Source organism: Ranitomeya variabilis, chromosome 3 (genome assembly GCF_051348905.1).
Source record: "Ranitomeya variabilis isolate aRanVar5 chromosome 3, aRanVar5.hap1, whole genome shotgun sequence".
NCBI classification, from domain to species: domain Eukaryota; kingdom Metazoa; phylum Chordata; class Amphibia; order Anura; family Dendrobatidae; genus Ranitomeya; species Ranitomeya variabilis.
In genome coordinates, this window is record NC_135234.1 from 89,167,154 (window position 1) to 89,182,277 (window position 15,124).

The 15,124-nt window shown below is 45.2% G+C and overlaps 1 protein-coding gene across 1 annotated transcript in view; it reads left to right on the plus strand.

Moving 5' to 3' along the window:
- The window catches only part of SLC46A1 (solute carrier family 46 member 1), a 29,062-nt gene that overhangs the window by 2,579 nt on the left and 11,359 nt on the right, over nt 1-15,124 (plus strand). The window contains exon 2 of the mRNA XM_077294371.1: nt 13,865-14,717. Within this exon, the coding sequence (XP_077150486.1) occupies nt 13,865-14,717 (853 nt within the window). The remainder of the gene's footprint in view (nt 1-13,864; nt 14,718-15,124) is intronic.

The window sequence follows — 15,124 nt, forward strand, 5'->3', positions numbered from 1 at the left end:
CGTTGAACTTTGAGGCAGATGGGCTACAGCAGCAGAAGACCACACCGGGTACCACTCCTTTCAGCTAAGAACAGGAAACTGAGGCTACAATTTGTACAAGCTCATCGAAATTGGACAGTAGAAGATTGGAAAAACGTTGCTTGGTCTGATGAGTCTCGATTTCTGCTGCGACATTCGGATGGTAGGGTCAGAATTTGGCGTAAACAACATGAAAGCATGGATCCATCCTGCCTTGTATGGAGCATCTTTGGGATGTGCAGCCGACAAATCTGCGGCAACTGTGTGATGCCATCATGTCAATATGGACCAAAATCTCTGAGGAATGCTTCCAGCACCTTGTTGAATCTATGCCACGAAGAATTGAGGCAGTTCTGAAGGCAAAAGGGGGTCCAACCCGTTACTAGCATGGTGTACCTAATAAAGTGGCCGGTGAGTGTATATATCTATATATCATTGAGACACATATATACGGTATATATTCTGTATTTATATTTACTTCAGCGCGATATCTGTGAAAAGCCGGTAATTCAATTGCCGGCTTTTCATTTCTCCTGCACAAACCCGACATGATATGAGACATGGTTTACATACAGTAAACCATCTCATATCCCCTTTTTTTTTTTGCATATTCCTCTAATGTTAGTAGTGTGTATGTGCAAAATTTCAGCGCTGTAGCTGCTAAAATAAAGGGTTAAATGGCGGAAAAAATTGGCGTTGCCTCCCGCGCAATTTTCTCCGCCAGAGCGGTAAAGCCAGTGACTGACGGCAGATATTAATAGCCAGGAGAGGGTCCATGGTTCATTACCCCATATCCCACCGCTACAGGGAGTGGGAAGAGAGTGGCCAAGTGCCAGAATAGGCGCATCTTCCAGATGTGCCTTTTCTGGGGTGGCTGGGGGCAGATGTTTTTAGCCACGGGGGGGCCAATAACCATGGACCCTCTCCTGGCTATTAATATCTGCCGTCAGTCACTGGCTTTACCGCTCTGGCGGAGAAAATTGCGCGGGAGCCCACGCCAATTTTTTCCGCCATTTAACCCTTTATTTTAGCAGCTACAGCGCTGAAATTTTGCACATACACACTACTAACATTAGTAGTGTGGAATATGCAAAAAAAAAGGGGATATGAGATGGTTTACTGTATGTAAACCATGTCTCATATCCTGTCGGGTTTAGGCAGGAGAAATGAAAAGCCGGCAATTGAATTACCGACTTTTCACTAACATGGCTGCGGATTTCTCGCAAGTCACACTGCTGGTCCGTGTGGAATCCGTATTTTTCTCGCCCCCATAGACTTTCATTGGCGAATTTTTTGCGCAATATGCTGACAAACGCAGCATGCTGCGATTTTGTACGGCCGTAGAAAGCCGTATAATACTGAACCGTAATATACGGCTAATAGGAGCAGCCCCATTGAGAATAATTGTGCCGTTTATTTGGTGAGCTTTACGGACGTATTTTCTGCGCTCTTACGTCCGTAAAACTCGCCAGTGTGACGCCGGCCTAAGTCACTGTCAGACAGCTTTGGTGGTGGCCATTACCATCACACTGCTGACGTCAGGAGTCGCCATACACATTGTTGTCGGATGACTTTACTGTAAAGGGACTTTCCATATACAAAAAAGTGCTCCTCAAACAACTGGATATATATTGGAAAAAAAAAAAAAGACAAGTAATACTTTCCCTCTCAGTCCTGCACCAGATCCCACTACTCTGGTTTTCGTTCTTTGGCTGTAAAGGTGACGTGATTACAGTGCATATCACCGCTGCAGGCAATCACTGAGCTTGGTGGCTTGTTTTATCTTCTTCAGCAGCTTAATGATTGACTGCAGCGGTGATGTGCACTGTAGTCATGAAATCCCAGCTGCAGCAACAACACAGGGGCCCGAGCAGTGCTGGAGGAGGGGAGGCTCTGTGTTTTTCTGTTATAAACATCCAGTCATTTGAGGACTGCTTTTTTGTGGAAAACCCCTTTAAATGTGATAAAAAAAATGGCTTGTTTTTGTGAGTAATGTGGTGCTGATCTACGTGGGACACCACCTGGAGGGGCTCGGTAGCTGTATCTGCACTTCCTCCATCATTGTGCACCTTGTGGAGGGGGATAACACTGCTGGACGGAGGCCCCCGCATTGTGTGTGCACATTAGGCAGAACGTGCTGCCCGGAGCCCTTTACATTCATCGCAGTTCCATGAAACCATCTCTGGTTTCTGTTTAGGCGCGTGTGTGTTCTTGTTTTCGTTCCTCTTCATTTCACAACCCAGATGATGTCACGTTTGTGGCTTTCCAAGAAAACTCCTAACAGTTAAGGCTTGTACAAGTTTAAAATAACAAACTGAGCTTTCCTCCGCTGCTGTTGTGTGACTTCGCTCCTTCAGTCGTGTCTATTGTCGGTGTGCATGCTGTCCGTGCAGAAGGGCCGTCACACGGACCAAAGTAATTGAGTGTCAGCCCAGATTTTTACATGTGTAAAGAAATCGTCGCTTGCACTGTGTGATACATTTTTCATGTCACACTCACCCTTAGGGGTCATACTCATTTGTGCAAGAAACGGATGAAAAAATCGGATTGCACTCGGACCAATGTTATTCAATAGGTGACATCTAATTTGCGAGTTTTTTCTCAACCGAAATCGGACTGAGAAAAAAAATCGCAGCATGCTGCGTATTGCTGTAATTCTCGGACGAAACTCGCCAATGCAAGTCAGTGTGCGAGAAAAAAAAAATCGCACAGCACTCACACCATGCGCACCCGTGTCCTTTGAAAAGTCGGCAATTCATGTGCGGTGTACAGTAAAATCACACTGACATGTTAGGATAGAATAGATATATACACATAGAATAGTTATATATATATATATATATATATATATATATATATATATATATATATATATATATATATATATATATTTCATAGAGAGATAGCAGAATAGCCGGTAATTCATTTTCGGCTTCTGCATAATCATTGCAGAACCCGACAGGATATGAGACATGGCTTACATACAGTAAACCAATGCATATCTCTCACTAATAATGTTAGTTGTGTGTGTGTGTGTGTGTGTGTGTGTGTGTGTGTGTGTGTGTGTGAAATGTTGGCAGATATTAATAGCTTAGAGAGGGACCATGGTTATTGCGCCCCCCCCCCCCCCCCCCCCCGGCTAAAAACATCTGCCCCCAGCCACCCCAGAAAAGGTACCAGCCACCCTTTTCCGGCACTTGGCCTCTCCTCTCTTCCCACTGCCCTGTGGTGGTGGCATATGGGGTAATTGGGGGTTAATGTCACCTTGCTATTGTAAGGTTACATTAAGCCTGGTTAATAATGGAGAGTTGTTAATAAGACACCTATCCATTATTAATCCAATAGTATGAAAGGGTTAAAAACACACACACACACACACTAAGAATAAAGTCTCTTAATGAAACACACTGATTAAACATCTTTATTGCATGCTCAATCCAAGCGAAGCCCTCGTTCTGTAAAAAAAAAAAAATAAAAATAAAAAAGCAACAATATCCCATACCTGTCTGCTGTACAGTGAAGTTCCACGCAGCAGTCCGTCTCAAGGGGTTAATTAGTTTACAACCCGGAGCGGTGCTAATGCGATTGTCCGGGCTGTAAACCACGGAGGAATGAATGAAAAGCTGCCTGCGCAGACTCCCCGCCTGACCGGACATGAACTCTGTAGCGTGGAAAAGTTTCTGAACATTTTCCTATGCTGTCAAAGTTCACCACGTCAGGCGGGGAGTCAGCGCAGCCTAAGTGACATCAGCGGTACTCACTGAGCATGATCTGACTGGTGGCTGCAGAGATCAGGCAGTGCTTCCTTGAGAGCTGTCAATCCAGATTGACTTCAGTTCTGTCAATCTAGATTTGACAAGCAATAAATATGAATTGGCTGAAGCTGTTCAGGCACCAGACCCAACCTGTAGTTATGTGAATTGTCCTCTTATATTGAGTCATGCCATGTGAAAGAAGTAGAATGAATGCGAAGCCGCACTCGCCATGTTCTGTGGTTAGGTTCTTACCGCTCTGATTGTCTTGCTCCCTGGATTAAATAATTTTTAACCGCAGAACTGGTGAGTGCCGCTCATTCATTCATTCTATGATGGCATACAAGATGTGACAAGCGACAACTCTGCAGCTGCGCTTAAGTAGTGTCATTACCGGCTCTCATCACCGGCTCCTGTCTGCAGCTGCACTTGCGTAATGTCATTACCGGCTCCTGTCTGCAGCTGCGCTTACGTAGTGTCATTTCCGGCTCTCATCACCGGCTCCTGTCTGCAGCTGCGCTTACATAGTGTCGTTACCGACTCTCATCTCCGGCTCCTGTCTGCAGCTGCGCTTTCATAGTGTCATTACTGGCTCCTGTCTGCAGCTGCACTTATGTAATGTCATTACCGGCTGCTGTCTGCAGCTGCACTTACGTAGTGTAATTACTGGCTCTCATCACTGGCTCCTGTCTGCAGCTGCACTTGCGTAATGTCATTACCGGCTCCTGTCTGCAGCTGCGCTTATGTAGTGTCATTACCGGCTCTCCTCACCGGCTCCTGTCTGCGGCTGTCGCTCTGTACTGTGCTGCAGACAGGAGCCTGCGATGAGACCCGGTAATAACACTGTGCGCGTGGCTGTGCTCACCTCAATGCTGTCAGGCAGGATATGGTAAAGTACTCAGTGTGCAAATTGTGGAGCTGTAACATTGCACCGAAGACCCCTCATTTGCATATTAAATTAATATATTTTTTTGTTTTTTCCGAGTAAACCAGTAAAATCTATGCTACATGTATGATATTTATAGGGACTACACCCCGACCTGTATAAGTGGTTCAGACTCGCACTCTACTGTAGATGGATCCTTTTTATAAGTTCTAAAAATTGTTCCAGAAAAGCATCCTAAGAGCAGCCGGACGCCATCAATATTGATTCTCACCTATAGAAATCTATATATATCTATATATCTATATATCTATAGCATCGTGATTACTTGCTAATCCCGCCCCCTGCACAGTAGCTCCGCCCCCCACCCCATTACCACACACAATCCCGCTCCCCCACCACATTACCACACATAATCCTGCCACCCACCACCACATTACCACACACAATCCCGCCCCCCACCACATTAGCACACACAATCCCGCCCCCCACCACATTAGCACACACAATCCCGCCCCCCACCACATTACCACACACAGTCCTGCCCCCACCACATTACCACACAATCCCGCCCCCCCACCGCATTACCACACACAATCCCGCCCCCCACCGCATTACCACACATAATCCCGCCCCCACCACATTACCACACATAATCCCGCCCCCCCACATTACCACGAGGCTGCGTCCCCACACATTACCACACGAGGCTGCGTCCCCACACATTACCACACGAGGCTGCGTCCCCACACATTACCACACGAGGCTGCGTCCCCACACATTACCACACGAGGCTCCGTCCCCACACATTACCACACGAGGCTGCGTCCCCACACATTACCACACGAGGCTCCGTCCCCACACATTACCACACGAGGCTCCGTCCCCACACATTACCACACGAGGCTCCGTCCCCACACATTACCACACGAGGCTCCGTCCCCACACATTACCACACGAGGCTGCGTCCCCACACATTACCACACGAGGCTCCGTCCCCACACATTACCACACGAGGCTCCGTCCCCACACATTACCACACGAGGCTGCGTCCCCACACATTACCACACGAACCCAGTTTGCTTTTGATTTTACACTGTGAATAAAATGTATTAGTATTATTCCGATTTTTAATTATTATTATTGTTATTAACTTAATTTTAAGTTAATTTACCACCTGCCTAAGCGCTATTGAATGTTGTCATTATTTACTTCAGTTTAATCACTAGCAGCGTTAATTAGATAGCAATGAGCATGCCAAGCGTTAGCTGGCTGGAAACAGCTAGTAATATATTCTAATGAATCGTCTTGAGATGACTGAATATATTAGTCAGCATCCTGTAGTCAGACACGTGATGGCAGTGGAATGGTAATGTAATGCTGTGATCCGGCGTAGATCAGTCCTGTACACATTACTGATCATAGATGGGGCATCTTCTGTCTAAAGGCCCCGTCTCACATAGCGAGATCGCTAGCGAGATCGCTGCTGAGTCACAAGTTTTGTGACGCAACAGCGACCTCCATAGCGATCTCGCTATGTGTGACACGTACCAGCGATCAGGCCCCTGCTGCGAGATCGCTGGTCGTGTCGGAATGGCCTGGACCTTTTTTTGGTCGTTGAGGCCCCGCTGACATTGCTGAATCGGTGTGTGTGACACCGATCCAGCGATGTCTTCACTGGTAACCAGGGTAAACATCGGGTTACTAAGCGCAGGGCCGCGCTTAGTAACCCGATGTTTACCCTGGTTACCAGCGTAAATGTAAAAAAAAACAAACAATACATACTCGCCTTCTGATGTCCGTCAGGTCCCTTGCCGTCTGCTTCCTGCTCTCACTGACTGCCGGCCGTACAGTGAGAAGTGAGAGCGCAGCAGTGACGTCACCGCTGCGCTCTGCTCTCACTGTACGGCCGGATCTCAGTCAGAGCAGGAAGCAGACGGCAAGGGACCTGGACACCGAAAGGCGAGTATGTACTGTTTGTTTTTTTTTGTAACCAGGGTAAACATCGGGTTACTAAGCGCGGCCCTGCGCTTAGTAACCCGATGTTTACCCTGGTTACCCGGGTGCTGCAGGGGGACTTCGGCATCGTTGAAGACAGTTTCAACGATGCCGAACTCGTTCCCCTGATCGTTGGTCGCTGGGGAGAGCGGTCTGTGTGACAGCTCCCCAGCGACCACACAGCGACTTACCAACGATCACGGCCAGGTCATATCGCTGGTCGTGATCGTTGGTAAATCGCTAAGTGAGACGGGGCCTTAAGACCCCCTGTATGGGCCCAAGCTCATTTATTTAATTGGGTCTCCTGCTGTATTCTGAGTCATTAGATCCATACTTTTTTTTATCCTCCCCCTTGCTGCTCTGTCTGTTGTTATTCATTAGGAAGGTCTAAAGTACACAGGTAATTAAAGGGTTTTCCGAACAAAGTCTTTTCTTAATTCTAGCAAAAATGAAAATAAAGGTACCTTCCTATACATCCCCCGACATGCATTGTGCCCTTCCTCACCACTGTCCGGATGGTTGGCAGTGTGTGCAGCCCGTGCGCTGAGCCAGGGGTGTTGCGGTGGAATCATTTCATATGTAGGGCCATTAACTTCCATGGTGTTGTACATAAAAAAAACAAATCCTATAAATGAAGGCACCATGCAGGGTAACACGCTGGCACATGAGGAGAGGGGACCCTTCCTACGAGACGTAATCTGATTGCCACGACTCCCTCCACTGTCCAGATCACAGCTTTCTTCTGAAAAATCTATCCTATCTACCGCACATCTGTCATTCCTAGGACAACGTGCACGGACCCTGCAGGGTCGTTTTCCCCATTGATCCCTATGGTTTCTGCTGGAGAATGCCTTCCTGATACTTGATGCATTAGAACGTGCTCATTGATTTCCCTTTCACATATTCTTGCAGAATCTATATAAAATGGTGGGTACAGTTTGGGCCGATAGCGATCTGAGAGTGATCTGTTACGGATCCATTCATTACCGATCTAAAATATTTCTTCATGCCCGGACATTTAGGGCTTATCTGCATTACCAAAAGTTTCAGGTTCAGTAACTTTCTGAAAAATCGATGAATCCAGCAGGAATGTAGTAAAATCACTACATTTATTTCTTCATTTTTTTTTTTAACCCCTTAGTGACGGAGCCAAATTTTTGAAATCTGATCAATGTCACTTTATGTGGTAATAACTCTGGAACGATTCAACATATCCCAGTGATTTTTGAGACTGTTTTTTTCATGACACATTATACTTTATGATAATGGTAAATTTAGGTCAATATGTTTTGTGTTTATTTATAAAAAATATCAGAAATTTGAGAAAAATGTTAAAAAATTAGCAATTTTCCAGCTTTGAATGATTATCCCTTTAATCCAGATAGTCATACCACAGCAAAACATTAATAAATAACATTTCCCACATATCGGCTTTACATCTGCATTGTTTGTAAAGTGTTCTTTTATTTTGTTAGTATTTTAGGAGGTTTAAAAATGTAGCAGTAATTTTTAATTTTTTCAAGGAAATGTACAAAATTTTTTTTTTTTTAGGGACCTATCCATGTTTGAAGTGACTTTAGGGGTCTCCTATATTGGGAAACCCCCAATAGTGTTACCATTTAAAAAACAGCACCCCCTGACATATCGAAAACTGCTGTCAGGTTGTTTATTAACCGTTCAGGTGCTTTTAAGGAATTAATGCAAAATGGCATGACAGAAATGAAAATGTGCATTTTTACCACCTAAATGCCTCTAACTTCTGAACAGGTTACAACAGCCGTCAGACTCTAAAGCCACTATTTGGTCATGAATAGCCATGGCAAGCATCAGGACCGCACAATCATGATCTGAGAGCACCAATTGGGATAAAGAGGAAGCCCCCACACTCTGTTAACCATTTATAATGATGTAGTCTTTATTGACAGCAGCATCTAAGGGGTTAAACAGATTTTTACGGTGCAAACACTGATTGTGGCTGATACAGCAAGTTGTCAGCTACAGTGTACAGCCGACAGCTGCTGGACTGTCCCCTGTATGGGGAGGCTATTCTCTTATATCTCAGGTCAGTTAAAAGACGTATTGGCTGTCATTAAGGGGTTAAAAAAAGGAAAGAGTTGTATCCTATGGTACACCACTTGTAAATAAGTTATAATTTCTTACAGCATTATGCACACATGGCAGCGTTCTTCCGACGCGTTTCGACTAACGTCTTAATCATGGTGACCATCATGGATCCATTCATTACCGATCTAAAATATTTCTTCATGCCCGGACATTTAGGGCTTATCTGCATTACCAAAAGTTTCAGGTTCAGTAACTTTCTGAGCACATTACTACCAGCCGCTCTTCACCAGAGCGGCATAAAACCTCCATAGTGGTGTCCCTGACATAACGGCTGGGTCACATCTAGGGCCTAATGCAATTCATCGGCAGCCGCACGTCCGAGCAACGCAGTGTACTTTGTCCGGTAATCAGCCATTATATTGCAGGCAGTGTGGATTTTAGATGACAAACGGCTCAATCCTCACCACAACCATGTACAGTAGTGACCGCCTCTCATCCCTGTATTGGAATCTGCAGACAGTTGACCTAGGCCTCATTGACACATCGCTGATTTCTCACATACACAGAAAACGGTCCGAGCTTCATCAGTCTGGTCCTTGTGTCAGTTTTTTACCATCAGCGATTTTCACATATGAAAAAGTAAATGACAAAGCTTCTCCTGTCCACAATGTTAAAGGGAATCTGTCACCCCATTTTTGGCCTATAAGCTGCGGCCACCGCCATCAGGAGCTTATCTACAGCATTACAGAATGCTGTAGACAAGCCCACGATGTAACCTGAAAGATGAGAAAAACAAGTTAGATTATACTCACCCAGGGGCGGTCCCATTTCGGTCCGGGTCCGATGGGCGTCGCGGTCCGGTTCGGTGCCTCCCGTCTTCTTACGATGACGTCCTCTTCTTGTCTTCCTGCTGCGGCTCCGGTGCAGGCGTACTTCCTCTGTCCTGTTGAGGGCAGAGCAAAGTACTGCAGTGCGCAGACGCCGGGAAAGGTCAGAGAGGCCCAGCGCCTGCGCACTGCAGTACTTTACGCTGCCCTCAACAGGTCAAATCAGTACGCCTGCGCAGGAGCACAGCACGAAGCAAGCAGGAGGGCAGCATAGCATGAAGATGGGAGGCGCTGGACCCAGACCGCGATGCCCAATCGGACCGGACCGCATCTGGACCGCCCCTGGATGGGTATAATCTAACTTGTTTTTCTTATCTTTCAGGTTACAACAGGGGCTTATCTGCAGCATTACAGAATGCTTACAACAGGCTCGGAGTTGTTATGTCCCACATCAACATCTATTTTACAATTTGTGTTGGTGATGCAGATTTTTTTGATGTTGATAACTTCCAAAAATTCTCTGGTGAACTGCACGTTGGGCTGGAAGGGACACAGGTGGACACTGATGCTCCGCACTGACTTCAGCACCACGTTCATGCCCTTGGCAGCCGTCATACTAGCTGTAAAGCAAACCGGGCATCTGAGTAAATCAGAATGCTGTAGATAAGCCCCTGATGGCGGTGGCCACAGCTTATAGGCCAAAAATGGGGTGACAGATTCCCTTTAAAGGGGTTGTCCGGCCTTAGGGTACAAGTCTGCAGTCACTGCCAGGATTCTGGGTGCATGCCTGCAATTACGGTATATGATTTTCATATACAGTATATGGTCATGTGCTGATTAAATAGGCACAGCCACGCTCAATGCAAGTGTATGGATCAGAGTGGCACCCACAGATGGGTTCTACCCATGAGAATGCATGTCATATACTTGACTGCCATTCCCGGCGAATCCTGGCAGTACGTGCGCTGGGAGGATTCACAAGCCTGCAGTCACACAGAGTGACAGCAAACTTTTCATTCTAGACCAGACAACCCCTTTAATATGGTCTCATGTTGGGTGAATTTACACCTGGTAGATTTGTTGCAAAAAATTTTATAACAAAATCTGAGTGTAATATTGAGAATTAATAGGTAAAATGAGGTTTTCTCATAAAGGAAAACCAACATTCCTGGCTTCTGCCCTGCAGGATATAGACACTAGGAGAAAGGACCGCTCATAGGGTTGTGCCAATGTGCCCTCTGGCTGCACTCCGGGGCTGGAAGTTTGTACAGTAATAAAGTATATAAATTGCCAGTCAGTGTATTTTTATCATAACTTTTATAACTGGATAATAAATTTATGTGGATTTATTACCGAAAACTCAGCGAGAGTCGCCCATTTATTACAGTGTTAAATGTTCTACTTACTATCAAAGTGAAAATATCTTGCTTAAAGGGGATTTCCTAAATCCCAAAGGATTCTGACAATGGCCACAGTAGAACCTTTACTCACCAGTTACATCCCCTCCACGTCTGTGTCCCCCGATGGTCTGGATTTACTTGTCTGCAACAACAATGTGCCATCCACTCGCGCCCCTCATCCACTCCACAATGGGCTCCATGGTGGAGGGCACAAGAATGATGCCCCTTTCGTACAGTGGTCACTAAGGGGTCTTATTCTGCAGCTCTTTCTCATGATCGTTACAATGACAGGCAGGCTCTCGGGTCCCAATTGTACATGGCTTTTTTTGGGCCCCTAATGGACATCGATGAGCATAAGAATGAACTCTGTATAACGACTTATATGCCAAAGTTGTATTTGTATTCGTGGCATCTAAGGGGGCTAACCAGCTGGTACAGGACTTCTTTTCAGTCCATGTCATTAGTACAGGTGGTGGGCTGGATGTTGGAATGATGCTGTTAATATGGGCTTTGGCTTTTAATAAACCAATTTGAATTCCATTTAGCAGTATTTTGGGGTTTGCAGCATTTTTTTTTTTTTTTTTTTTTTTAAGAATCTAGTCCAATTGGTGCCTGATGCCCCTGTCGGCCTCCCATCAGGGGACTTTCAGCTTTTCCTGGCTTATCGGTCTAATGGTCACTATATACATATATACTCTACAGAGAAGCATACTAGTGGGGTCCACCCGTGGCTACAAGGATGCAGTGGGTATCTTGCGTTGCCAAGTGTGTGATTGGCTCTAGTAGTGAATATTAAGCAATTGGTAAATTAGCTTGTCTCTCATACACTGTGATCTGGTGAATTTACAAATTTAGTCTAAATGATTTTCTTTTGTGTATATATATATATATATATATATGTCCTTACCACTGCCCTGTGCCCCAGACACTGGGGTTTCATCAAGTGATCCACCGTGACCATCTGAAAATGCTGATGGGAGCTTGTAATGTGCTAAATAAGGAAGAAAAATATCTGTTCTGCCCTAAGGTAACCTTAGCCATGGCCCGCACTGATAAAATGTACATGCTTCAGACTTAGAGGTGGTCTCTTGGAATGTTAAAGTTTAGTGGAACTGGTAAAAAACAAATAACCATTACTCGCCTATGAAATAGATTGTGGCTCCAGTGTTGCCGCTCCGGTGCTCCATGCCAGTGCTGTAGTGATAACATCACGTGTGTAATTCGCATGACCACTGTTCTTAGTATCGAGGTTGGCATGCATGGCATCGGTGATTGGCTGCAGCTGTCATGTGACTGACGTGGTGATTGGCTGCAGCTGTCATGGGACTGACGTTCCTGGAATAATCCAAGATGACACCTTTTAATGTCTTACAGTACTGGGCTGCTAATTCTTTCATTAATTATAAAATGAGAAAGTTCTAAAATGTTGTATTGTGTGTAAAGAAATATACAGTGTGTGTGTGTGTGTGTGTGTGTATGTGTATGTATGTATATATGTGTATATATATGTGTATGTATGTATGTATATGTATGTATATGTATGTATGTATATGTATGTATATGTATGTATGTATATATATATATATATAAATTTTCCCATTACGGAAACTGCTGCACTGTCCATTCTAGCATAGCACATGGGATTATAAGAAAACTCCTGCACAAACTGCGCAGTGTATCCAAGGCATAAACTGCCGAGTGCTGTGGATGTCAGTATATAGGGTGAACTGAGCGGCTCCCACGCACCGTCTGTATAGGAAGGTCTGCGGTAAATCCTTTTCATGGGAACATAGCCTTAGGCTATGGTAACACGAGCGTATGTTCTCTCATACGAGAGAATCAGGTCAATTATGCAAATCGCACTCTGATCAAACTCCGATCAGAGTGTGATCCGATTCTTTCGGATGAGAACATGGAGAAAAAAAAATTCTTCTACATTCTGTCAGTCCGTCAAAATCGGATGCACTCGGATGTCATCCGAGTGCAGTTTGATGTTTTCCACAGACTCATTGGCTTGCATGGCTGAGTACGATCCAAATATAGGACAATCTCATGGACCTTGCTGTGTCATCAAAAAGTCGGACATGTGAACGGCCCCAGAGACTAATATCGGTCCAATATTTTGTCGGATCGGACTGAAAATCCGGCCATGAGCACAAGCCCTTAGGGTCAGTCTACAAGTTAATATCTGCATAAAGTCCACTTACATTTTGCATCCATACCTGTGATTGGGATTTCCATAACATGTTTACTTGCTGCAGAAAATTCCTCTACTGATTTTTGACCATTTTGCAAAAATATATACCGGTATATAAAAAATAAATAAAATCTGTGTGTGTAAAAGGCAGTATACATTTTCCTGTGGATTCTGCAGCAAAGTGCCCGAGGAGTATAGACGATTAGTGGATTATCCCCATTGACTGTGTCTAATCATCCTGCTGATCTCACACGTGTGAATTGCCATAAGTGGATGACAAAATTGCGCCATAGTAATGGATATAAACGTTCTGCGCTTATAAATCTCAGTGTTAATGCTTATGTGGTCAGGATGACTAAAGACTCAACGTTTAGTAGGATTACCCTTGTGGAACGCCTATGGTGACATAGGTGGAGTTACTAAAGCTCGGGGGTGACCAGTACTGTACTTGGGCGTTATTCCAGTCAATGGTATTTAGGAAATTCCTTCTCTTAGATTACAATTCCAGGTTGTAGTGATAATTCCTGTAATTGATCGGTGTCTGGATCTGTCCTTGTCCTGTGTGCTTATTGTTGTCATTCTGCCACCATTACACTTCCATTATTCTAGAATTTAGGCTACAGTCGTGTTCTTGTGCTAGACCCGATGCCAGCTCTTCGCCTTTGTGTCCATATTCTCCAATATTCTCTAATTCTGGTACATCTTGACCTCTTTCCTGTTTGTAGGAGGTGGAGTCCCTCACATCGCATTGGAGTCTGTACTTGAACCTGAGCGGTTTACTTGTCGGCCTGTCCTCTGTGATGCTCCTCGGCCCCTGGAGTGACCAAGTGGGACGTCGCTCCGTACTGATCGCTCCGTTCATCGGACTGACCTTGCAAGTTGTCGTCTACCTTGTGGTCATGTACCAGGAGCTCCATGTTGGTTTTTTATTGCTCGGACGCATAATTGGTGGCCTCACTGGTGATTTTAACATGATCCTCGCTGCCTGTTTTGCCTACATTGCAGATGTGACCGATCGACCGTCACGGACCTTCCGCGTTGCCATCTTGGAGGCATGCCTTGGCATTGCGGGAATGATAGCCAGCATAGTTGGTGGACACTGGAGGAAAGTGCAGGGCTACATTAACCCTTTTTGGTTAGCTTTTGCCTTGTACGTTTTTACTGCCTTTTATGTTTATTTTTGTGTCAGGGAATCTGTGAAGGACCGGAAGCCATCCCGATTGTTTACTGTCAAACATTATCAGTCAATTTTTCAACTCTTTACTTTGCCTGGAGAGAATGGCCGAAGAAGCAAGCTTTTCCTATACTGCTTGGCTTTCCTGCTGGTGGTGACTGTTCACATGGGAGTCAAGGACTTGATGGTGATCTATGAGCTCAGCTTTCCGCTGTGCTGGGATTCGGACCTGATCGGTTATGGCTCAGCAGCGGAGCACCTCACGTACCTCAGCAGCCTGGCAGGGCTACGACTCTTCCAGCTATGCCTGGCAGACAGCTGGGTGGCAGAAATGGGATTCTTATCAAACATCTCAGGCCTGGTGGTCTTCTCTTTGGCCACAACTACTCCGCTCCTCTTTACAGGTGACGTACCATGTTTCTTCTTACAAGAATCAGAATTCATTACTTAAATACTTTAATGTTTTATATGCCTGAAGTTGTATATTGATCAGTTTCGTTCTCCCATCATATGCCAAGATTTGGATATGCAGGTGACTAGGGGCCTGTGGATATGCTTAGCCCAGGCATCGGGAGCTTTCCCGGTGCATACGCTGAATATAGGGGCAAAACAAGATGAGAACTAATACATAAGTAGTTTTACAGGTTATGTATAAAAACTTTGTTTGGAAGCAGTCACAAGTCCTTGGACGGACAGATTCTCATCCTTAGTACTCTTGTAGTCTTAGGGTACTGTCACACAGTGCAATTTTCGTCGCTACGACGGCACGATCCGTGACGTCGCAGCGTCGTATGATTATCGCTCCAGCGTC